At 40.8% G+C, this 11,382-nt stretch overlaps 1 protein-coding gene across 1 annotated transcript; it reads right to left on the bottom strand.

Annotated features, from left to right (window-relative positions):
• Nucleotides 1-830: 830 nt before the first annotated feature.
• Nucleotides 831-8,816, bottom strand: zbed4 (zinc finger, BED-type containing 4). The gene is made up of 2 exons (XM_059326180.1): nucleotides 8,682-8,816; nucleotides 831-5,624 (listed from the first exon to the last, which is right to left on the bottom strand). Exon 2 carries the CDS (start codon nucleotides 5,429-5,431, stop codon nucleotides 1,649-1,651), a length of 3,783 nt encoding a protein of 1,260 aa, XP_059182163.1. The 5' UTR covers nucleotides 5,432-5,624; nucleotides 8,682-8,816; the 3' UTR covers nucleotides 831-1,648.
• Nucleotides 8,817-11,382: the final 2,566 nt, after the last annotated feature.

Below are 11,382 nucleotides of genomic sequence, written 5' to 3' on the forward strand. Positions count from 1 at the left end.
ATATATATATATATATATTATATATATATATATAATATTTTTATATACAATATATAGTCAAAAAAAATGTTTTGCCTAAATCATCTCCACGTGACGCAGGCCATTTTTTATGGTAAAATCGCCTACATCCTCAGTTGATCACATCATGTGATTTTACCCCTTTAAGATCATCACTTGTTCGACAATTTACCACATTCATAGGCATCAGATAAGAACCCAGCAAAGAAGAGCTAGAGGGAGATTGTTTAGCTATCAGTTTAGTTTATCAGTGTTTTATTGTTGACACTAATATTGGTAACACTTTACTCTAAGTTGTCTACATAAGAGTGACATGAGCGTGTCATAAACATGACATGGGATGTGTCATGAACATTAATGACACTTTGAAGTAACATTAATGCTCATGATACTTGTGATGTCATGTTTCTGACAGGCTTGTGTGACTCTTATGTAGACACCTTCAAAATAAAGTGTTACCATATCTTGCTTAAGTCACAAAGGCATGTTCAAAAGTAATTTATTTCTCTTAAATTACATAATGTACACACAGTGTTATTACTATGCCAATAGCCATCATTTGTTACATCCCTTTTGTGTGAAATGATTAATAAATGTCATGTTCCACATTTGGTGAAGTTTTTTGTGTTTCCTGCAAAACTTGAAAAAATGAGTTAGGCGATTATTTTAACAGGGTGACGATATTGTACTGTAGATAGATTTAACAGATGAATAAAGCAGAAACCGAGGTTCCTTAATTGGATTTTGTTTCAAGCCTACACATACCGGATCAATGGTCTGATCTCTACCTGCTAACAAGAAAAAAAGCCATGTTGCATAAGGAAAACCTTTATTTAAAAATGACCACAAAATTTGCATGGTTCCAGTCTCAATGCTAAAACATTTATCAAATTAGGTTCAGAAGTCATTTAATATAAAAATGTACAGTACATTGTTTTACTCAATAAACCCATAATTTAATCCCCTGGACATAAACTTAAATTGTGCTTAAGAGACAAATTGTATATTCCAAACAAACTGCTTATTCTGAAAATACAGCAATATCATACATGATCTTATTAAAAACATTTCAGCAAGTAAAAAAAAGTCTATTTCTAAATGACAGTACCATGAGCCACAAATTCACGATGAAAATTAAATAACATTAACTTAAAACATCTTTCAGTCACAGCATTTATTTTTGGGCCATGTTTCCATTCAGAAAACAACTCTGCATCTATCTTTAATACACAATAATCAAAAATCATCCTGACGTGATCTGAGCAATTTAACAAAATATTTACAGCATTTTTGACCTGAAGTAGTTTTGGATAAGGCACAAGGAGAGAGTAGACACGGAAAACGGAAAAAAACACATTGATTTACAAGCAAACACATTATCACCAACCCCTACAGCTAGAAAAACCCTCCCTCCCTGATACACTTTTGACTGAGACTTTTCATCACAACAGCTCCCAAGTGTTTAACAGTAGTACACAGAATAAAATAAAAACCTCCAAATCTGGCCTTTGCAGTGAATCAATCAGTGTATAAATCGATATTTTACATTTTGCCTAACAGAAAAACCCCATTTCACAGCTATGCAACTTGGTCCTTGATAAAGGGTTTTCAAGTTAATGCTCAACAGTAATCAGTACTGAAAATAAATCAAAGGGAGGTTGACCTTGAGGAACAGCAGACCCTCCATGTTTTCCAGTAAAGGCCTGGGCTGATTTAGGGCACAGTTGACACTAGCTGTGCTGAACAGTGTCTCCGCTGGGACGATGCTGGGAGGGCAGCCCACGTAACGGGCGGCTACTTTGGCAAGATCAGGCCACAGGAACTTTTTCAAGTTCCAATAGTCCAGGGGGTCACAGCTTTGATCAAGTATGTCTTCCTCAAGGTACTCCAGCACTGCCAGCTCTGAGGACTTTGGCTTCTCCTCGTGTTTTATCTTTTGTCGGATGTCAGCCATGAGGGACCAGAGGTTGTCCTTGTTTGGTTGGGAGGCGTTGGATGAAATGGGGGCCTCGTTGCAGCCATTGGGCAGCAGAGGCTTAACTGCAACTGAGGTAGAAGAGGACAGGTCAAGCTCCCGGATCAGATCTTGTTTGCATTGCTCAGCTTCTTCCTCTGTGAACAACGAAGTCTTGTATCGGGGGTCCAGCATGGTCGCCCAAGTGTACCTTGGGTCGTGCAGAGTTGCGGACATTTTGCTCACCATGGCTTCCTTTAGAGACTTGAGCATGTTGTCTATGCCCACAGTTTCGTCAAACAGCAGGTCTATCTTTCTGTTGAGGATGTGAATGAGTGGTATCACTTGTCCCAGAGTGGCAGTGCGGTTGCTCATTTCCATGCAGGCGACTTCAAAAGGTTTCAGTGCATTGCAGACCGACAGCATCACCTCCCACTGATCGCAGCTGATCATTTCCCTGAAATTGCACTCGATGGACATCTCGTCGATGGCTTTCTTCTGTTCCACCAGCCGTTCCAGCATGAAAAAGGAGGTCCTCCATTTGGAAGGAACATCCTGAATCAGTTGGTTCTCTGGCAGCTCGTGGACCCTCTGGAGCTCAGCCAACTTCTCCTTGGCCTTTGCTGAGCGGTGCACACGTTCACAGATCTTTCGTGCAATACTCAGAAGGTTCTGAACCATTCTCTGGCTCTTTATGGCTTCGCTAACAATGAGGTCTATAGTGTGTCCAAAACACTGCATGGTGACATGGCCATGGTCCTCCAAGGTGTTTCCGATGGTGGTGTTATCAGTTACAACGAACCCCTTTTTCAGCCCTGATGAGGTGATCCAAGAATCCCACAGATACTCAAGCTGCTTTGGGATGTCATGCATATCGTGATCACAGTCTATTTGGGAGACACTTAGGAGAGCAGAGCAGTGAAAGTCCTGACCCTGGGGTCTGACACTTGACTCGTACGTCGCCCAGTGGGCAGTAAGGGTCAGGTATTCCCTTGTCTGGCTACTGACCCAGATACTAGTTGTGAAGTGGACAACGCCACCTTCAGCCTCTTTCAGATGGGTCAGCACAACGTCCTTCACCTTTTCGTACATGTCTGGTATGGCAGTGCTGGTAAAGTATGAAGAAGGTGGTAGAGAATACTGAGGCTGGAGGTACTCTAGAAGTCTGTTCAGTCCAGCATTCTCCACCATAGCTGATGGCTGAAGATCCAGTGCGAGCATTTCTGCGATAAGTTTGGTGATCTTTTTGGCAACCGGGTGGTGTTCATCAAACCTCTCACGGTTCTGTTCCGTTTCATAAACAGAACTGTCCATGAGCTCTTGTTTAACTTGAATTTCAGCAGACGGCACATCACCTGAGATAGTATTGTTACTTTCAAGAACATGTCCATGAAACCTCTGCATGTGCCTGAAGAGGCAGCTTGTGCCGAGGTTTGTAGTCTTTTTGCCTCTGCTAATTGTGCGGCCACAGTGCAAACAAACCACCTTTGTGGGGTCAGTGGGTGAAATGGAGAAATGGTTCCACAGTTTTGATGTCTTTTTACTGAAAACAGGCAGTGTTTGTGGCTTTTTCTCACTGGCGGGGCTCTCAGTTTCTTTGGTTGAAACTGCGTCCATTGCTGCGAGATTGATGTAGGGATGAGGGGAGGATTCCTTCTCATCTGTGCTTTTTTGGTTTTTGAGGACGTCTGGGTGGCGTCTCATCAGATGCCTCATCAGACAGCTTGTACCAAAGTCGCCCCGTTTCCCCCGACTGATGACGCATGGACAGTAACGGCACAGTGCTTTTAACTGGTCAACTGGCGACACTATGAAATGGTGCCACACTTCGGATTTCACTCGTTTCATGATCTTCTTGTTTTGCTGGAAAACAGAATGATCCTGATTGAGGCTGGGCCCCTCTGAGAGGTCACATGGTGAGGAAGTTAGGGGTGTATCCTCCCCCTGGGTTTTGAAAGAAAGGTTGAGAGAGGATTCCTGCCCTGAGAGATGCATCACCTCATCAGATTCCTCTTTTATATCCATACTTTCCTCCATGCTTTGGGGCAATTCGTCTGATATGGTCTCTGGTGAAGATGGAAGAAGGGGTGATTCTTTTTTTACTTCAAGTGGATCCTGTAGTTGTGAGCGGGACAGTAGTGAGGGCGGGTTTGTATAGGGTGGGGGAATGTGATTGCCCTGTCCATTTTCCTCAATGACAACCTCTTTGTGGGCCCTCCACATATGACGAATAAGACAGCTCGTCCCTAGATCCTTCCCATTTTTACCCCTACTGAATTCATTCATGCAATGGATACATACTGCTTTGGAATTGTCAGCAGGTGACAGGTAGAAGTGTTTCCATACAGCTGATCTCCGGCGGGAACTTGAGCTTTTAGGTGTCCCAGGGAGGCGCTCGGGCCCACTGTCTGACATGTCTTCAAGGTTGTTGTCATTGGAATGTGAAGATGAGAGCGTGCTAGAAACAGTGTCAGTGTTGGCAAACAGTTCTAGCTTTGGTTCGACTTTGGGTAACACTTCTTTGGATGACGGATCTGAATTTTCAGCTGAGGAGGTGGACGGTGAAGTGTTCTTTGAGGCAGAAGAAATAACGCTATTTGTCAAGTCTCCGTTTTTTGGTGAGTTTGGGGATGGAGGTATCAAAGATGAGGCAAGGGAGCTCGTCAGGTTATTTGAGGATACGTCTGCTCCGTCTTGTAAAAGCACAGTGGGGTGAGCCCTTCGTACGTGCCTCATTAAACAACTTGTACTGAGGTCTTTCTCATTCTTACCCCGACTGAACTCTTTCATGCAGTATAAACAGATTGCTTTGGTACTGTCTCGTGGTGATATGCAGAAATGATTCCATGCAGGAGATTTTTTCCTTGGGTTGGTATTACTCCTCATAGATGAAAGAAGGCTCTGAGTGACAGCGTCCATGGCAACATCATAAAGGGTGCTTGTGTATCCACTCAGTAAATTACTGTACTCGTCGCCGTCTCTAGTTACAAAAGGGCCAACAGAGCTACCAAATCCTAGCCTATCATCATCATGGGTATCGTCCTCCATTCCATTTGCATCCCCAGTCTCCTCTTTGATATGTTGACTTGCTTCATTCCCATTTTCATAATTTTCATCCTCCATATTTCCATCAATATCAGTGTTTAGGCATTGGTTTGAAAGAGAGGGAGAAGCTGGATCAGTCTCACTTGCTTTGTCTGACTCCAACTGTTTGTCGTCCTGAGGAGATAATTGGGGAGAAGGGGGAGAGTCTTTATCCAGTGTTATTGAGGAGCAAGCAGGTGACTTATCATCCACAGTGTCATGAGGGTTAATGCTGTAGGATTTGAACACATAGCCATCCTGGCCCTCAATTTTCAGGCAGGTCCCTTTGGCTTCTCTTTTTTTACTTTCCATGGAGCCATTAGGTTCACTGACCAAATCCTCGCTCATGTGAGACACCTCTTCCTCTCCATCCATGGCAGCAGCCCAATGGTCTCTGTAGAATAGTCAGGTCTGCGTTTTCAAATGGTATCAATTTTTCTAGGTGTAGTCATCGACACTGCAGCTCTCAAGCAGGTGTTGTAATGAGTGTGTGGCTGTCTGGGACACAGGGTGCCTGCTTGTCCCTCTCCATTTATGACCGAAGTAGTCCCGCCTCTCTGCACACAACCTAGAGAGGAGATAGAGCAAAAAATGTATCAAAGCATATCCTGACAAATAAGACTCCAAAACAGGTAATACAGGTTGTGTGCAATAACACAGAAGGCCTCTATAGGACAATTTTCTTTTCATTCTTATTTATTGAAAACGGATTGAACAGGCTCTTAGATGAGGATTAAAAACTACAGCTCTAAAATCAAGTTTCATCAAACGCTGGTATTCCATTTTCTTTTGAAAGCAAATTTTGTGGTTATAAGCACTGAATTTGCAAATTCACTAGCACCGCCCGAAACACAGTACTGTGACTTAAGTCTCATTTACATGTGCCGGTTCAGCCTCGCCTTCAGGTCCCTCACCTTTATGGGCCTTTTCAGGATCCCGCTCACAGCTTACATATGCAAATGAGAACAATCCCTCAAGCGCAGGAACACCTCTCTAAGCTTCTTCCACAGAACTGTTGCTCAATTCTTTCTGAATGTTAACAGCCTGTAATTACTCATACTCAAATGTAATGCCAACCCTTCAAACTGTAAGCAAATCATTTCCACTGTATTGGAATAATCTCATATAGATTGATAGATCACAGCTGATCGAACTTAAAAATGATAGCATTTTTGCTATCACATTAGGGTCTTACTAAGAAAACAGCATCAGCACCAAACTGTCAAAATTATGATCCTGTTATAATGCAGGTAGGTGTCTATGAATGCGTAAGATATTTATCAAAACACATAGTAAAATGTGTCAAAATTGCATATCCAATTGCTGGTATATTAGCTCCAACATAGACACTCAAATACAACAGCCCTATGATACACGCTACCTGTGTGATTGTTTCATTTAACTGTTTTAGCAAGGTGTTTCTAATATTTTGTCTACACATTGACATAAAGGGCACCTTGTGATATAATGCAATAGTTTTATCAACATATCTCTAAAACAAAAAGCTGACCATTATAATCCACATTAGAGTGCTCTTTATTGCAGGGCTGTTGTATGAAACGTCTTTACTTTTAGCCAGGTGGACATAATAAAGTGGTACCTAGGTGAATGTAGTGTGTATTTTGTTAACAAATCTCTTTGTACCTTGATCTCAGGTACACCACAGGCTTTGGGGTCAGGTTAAATGTGGTCTGTTAGAAATGACTGGTGCCTCACTTTGTTAAGTTTACGTGAAATGATTTTCCTTAGGACAGTAAGAATTGTGTTACAGACCAATGCCATCAAGATCAAGTATGTGGCAGACAAAACATAAAATGAATAAGGGAATACCAAACAACAAAACGTAGTTTAGTTTTTTACAATACATGAGCAAACAATACAAACCGGCCAGAAGAGGGTCAACAAAGCATAATATGTATACATGGACGACACATGACCATAAGTACACAAGTATCATCCAAATTGTCACACTGTTAAAATAATCGCCCAAGTCATTTTTTGTAAACATTTTTTTTGCCTAAATCATCTCCTCATGACGCCGGCCACCTATGGTAAAATTGCCTACATCCTCAGTTGATCAGATCATGTGATTTTACCCCTTTAAGATCATCACTTCTTTGCCAATTTGCCACATTCATAGGCATCAGATAAGAACCCAGCAAAGAAGAGCTAGAGGGAGATTGTTTAGCTATCAGTTTAGTTTATCAGTGTTTTATTGTTGACACTAATATTGGTAACACTTTACTCTAAGGTGTCTACATAAGAGTGACATGAGCGTGTCATAAACATGACATGGGATGTGTCATGCACATTAATGACACTTTGAAGTAACATTAATGCTCATGATACTTGTGATGTCATGTTTCTGACAGGCTTGTGTGACTCTTATGTAGACACCTTCAAAATAAAGTGTTACCATATCTTGCTTAAGTCACAAAGGCATGTTCAAAAAATTGCCTAAGTCATTTATTTCTCTTAAGTTACATAATTTACACACAGTGTTACTAGCCTACTATGCCAATAGCCATCCTTTGTTACATCATTTTTGAGTGAAATGATCAATAAATGTCATATGTTACACTTTTAGTGAAGTTTTTTGTGTTTCCTGCAAAACTTGAAAAAAATGAGTTAGGCGATTATTTTAACAGTGTGAGGATGTGGCAGATAAAACATAAAATGAATAAGGGAATACCTAACAACAAAACTTAGTTTAGGTTTTTACAATACATGAGCAAACAATACAACCCGGACAGAAGAGGGTCAACAAAGCCCAATATGTATACATGGACGACACATGAGCATAAGTACACAAGTATCATCCAAATGCCATCTAAACTTTTACTAATAAACGATCATAAAATGAATCGCTCATTCATATTAATCTAGCGTCCCGAATGTGGACAACATAAGAAAATGTACATTTTAGTAACACGTTATTACATTTAAGCAGACGTTCAAAAAAAAAAAAAACAAGAAGCGTAAAGCCATTTCCCAAGTGAGCAGTGACAGGCGGTTTTTCCGGGTTTGGCTTAAATGCTAGTCAGGAAGATGCGAGAGGACAGTAGAAAATAGCCAACGCTGACTAGCTTACATCTTCACACAACACAACAACTTGTAAATTGTTATACATACCGGCTTTCGGCTTACGCTCATTGAACATCAGCTACACAAATCCCTGAAACATGTTTGACCCTCATACCGAAAAATATTTAGCTTTATAATGAAATGTTGTTGGCAGTAGCGCTACATCATCAGTAAACACCACGGTGGCTATCCTGGTGCTAACTGGGTTAGCCGCAAAGCTAATAAACACACAAAAACAACACTAGAGTTCAACACTTCTGTCACATGCATGTGTAGCACAAATATTCGAGACAATGCAACTTCTACAACTATCCTATTAACCTTGTATTGACCGGTTTAGTAAATTTCTGACCACACCACGACTGCTAGCTGGTTAGCTGCCAGCTAGGCCACACACAGGACACACTAGCTAACCTGGCGAGGCAGAACCAGCCGTGGCAACACACGAACCACACGGGATCCGAATCAGACCAGCTCTCACCACGACGTCCCGGCCTCATTACACCCTCCTCAGACCTCTACATGTGAGCAGTGTACTTACTGTGAAGTATGACGGTGTGATCACTGGGTTTCGGCTCCTAAACAGTTAAATATGACACATTTGATTGATCCGGAGGGGGGGTTCACTTTGTTGCTTTTGTCTCCTGGTTTGCTAGCAGTTCACGTTGGGCCGAAGCAGCTCCACACAGCGTCGGACGGAAGGAACATGTTTTAATGATGTCACCAGGAGCAGATAGGGAGGGGGGTCAGAATCAGAAATATAATCAGATTTTTATGGGGGAAAAAATACTGGTTACACCAACTGACACTGGGTTAGACATTTAAAAATTCTTTATTGAGCATGACAGTGTTTTGAAAGTTAAAAAAAAGATTCAAAATCACATTTTATGTCGGACTAAAGGACTAAAAAGGACACAAAATGACTAAAAAAAGACACAAAATGACCAGACACAGACACAAAATGAGAAGACAAAATAACCAAAAAAAAACACAGAAGACACAAAATGATTTAAAAAAGACACAAAATGACCAAAAAAAAACAAAATAACTAATAAAGACACAAAATGACTCAAAAAAGGACACAAAATGAACAAAATTGTTACGCTAAACACACAAGACACAAATAAAATACAGTCAAACTACAAGAAAAAACAGAGTTGGATGACAGGATCACACACAATCACAAGATCATGGCATTTAAACAATTTTTTAAGTGGTGTACACAGGCAGGATGAAAAGGATTCAAAAATGGACAAAATATCCCCATACTCCATAGAGTTAAGGACGAGTTCTTTACAATTTGGTGACCAAAAAATTCTGGCAAGACTTTTGCGGATTTGTCATTGATCATATTTCTAAAGACTTAAAATATGTGCTGTTGGGTTTCTTTAAAAACTCAAGAAAAATAAATAAATTATAAACTTGATGATGATTTTGGAAAAGTTTTTCATTAACAAATGTAAATTTAGCAATAAAAATTGTTGTTGTCGTTGTTTACCTGAAGGATGTCACACAGTAGGTCTCTGATTTAAAATTCAACTAACAAGAAGGTTATTAAGATGCTCCATGTACATTTTCATTTCAATGCTTTTGTATAGTCTGATAGCCCCCTGGCTCTATTTGTATACAACCCCATGTATACTGGATATTTGAATTGTTATTTTATTTAAATAATTTAAAAAAGCTAAGGGGGGTCATACATTTAGTCAATATTTCACATAAAACCGTATAACACTTTGATTTTTCATTCATTAAGATCAGTTATTAATCATTAAAACGACAGATTGGGTGATAAATTTATTTTTTACTTTATAAAAAAGCTGAGAACAAAATATCAATTTATGAACATTTAACTTTGTATATAACTCTGCTCTGTATGTTGTTCTCATAATAGTAATAATTCTAACAAGCAGTACTGAACGGGCCCTCGCAGTACACGCGTGTCGGGGCATGCTGCCGTCGGGTCGTGTGCGTTACAGGGGCCAGTCTATACCACCCCTATGAATTTGATTGCCTTCAGTGTTATAGTGTGGCCACGGTACCAAATATGAAATTAGACTGCCACCACAGTGCCACCTAGGGGCCGATCAATAAAACCTTAAAGGGTTATCCTCAGGAGGGCATTGACAATAATTGTACCAAGTTTTGTATAATAATGCACAAACTATCCCTTTAATCCTTATACAGTGTCTGAAGGAGGACTCTTAACTGATATGTATAAGTTAGAAGAGGCAGGTAGCAATGGTGGAAAGGAACTATGTACAATTACTCAATTACTGGACTTAAAGTAAAATTTTGAGGTACTTTTATGTACGTTTTATGTAACTTTATACTTCTACTCCTTCTACTCCTTTTTTTTTCAGTGCAAGAACAGCAGACCAACATTAATCGCAAGAAGTAATTTTGTGCATTTTTACACTGCACTTTTAAAATTTCATGCTCAAATTCATGTGCTTGTACTGAGGGCCACTTCAAGTGAGGGTGCGGGCCGTATGCGGCCATGAAAAACATGATACATTTAAAATGATTACCCATTTTTATAAATTAAACCACTTAAAAGTTTATTAGGTAGTTAAAATAAGCGGAGTGGAGTCATTTCACAGTGTGGTATTAGTATTTTTACTGAAGTAAAGGATCTGAACACTTCTTCCACCACTGTCTTTTTTACTTCTTTAGTTTTTTTTTTATTTTATTTATTTTGTAATTATTATTTTTTCTGAGTTTCTGCGCATGCACAGCCTTTCCGGCTTCTGTGCATGCATGTCCCCGCTGTGCTTCTGCGCATGCGCGGCCCTTTTTCGCTACTGCGCATGCACGGTTTTCTGCGCATGCGCAGCATTTTTCGCTTCTGCGCATGCGGGGCCTTTTTCGCTTCTGCGCATGCGCGGCCCTTTTTCGCTTCTGCGCATGCACGGTTTTCTGCACATGCGTGGCATTTTTCGCTTCTGCGCATGCATGGCCTTTTTCGCTTCTGCGCATGCGCGGCCCTTTTTCGCTTCTGCGCGGCCTTTATGCGATTCTGCGCATGCGCAGCTTTTTTTCCTTCTGCCGCACATGCGCAAAAGCGGAAAAAGCCGCGCATGCGCAGAAGCGAAAAAATGCCGCGCATGCGCAGAAGCGCAGAAGACCGCGCATGCGAAAAAGGCCGTGCATGCGCAGAAGCACAGCGGGGACGCGCATGCGCAGAAGCTTGAAAGGCCGCGCATGCTCAGAAACGCAGAAAAATAATTTAAAAATAATGA

The sequence above is a fragment of the Centropristis striata genome, chromosome 22 (genome assembly GCF_030273125.1).
Source record: "Centropristis striata isolate RG_2023a ecotype Rhode Island chromosome 22, C.striata_1.0, whole genome shotgun sequence".
Lineage (NCBI taxonomy): Eukaryota > Metazoa > Chordata > Actinopteri > Perciformes > Serranidae > Centropristis > Centropristis striata.

Coding starts and splice junctions, on each gene's coding strand:
- zbed4 (XM_059326180.1), bottom strand. CDS start 5,431: ATGGATGGAGAGGAAGAGGTGTCTCACATGAGCGAGGATTTGGTCAGT.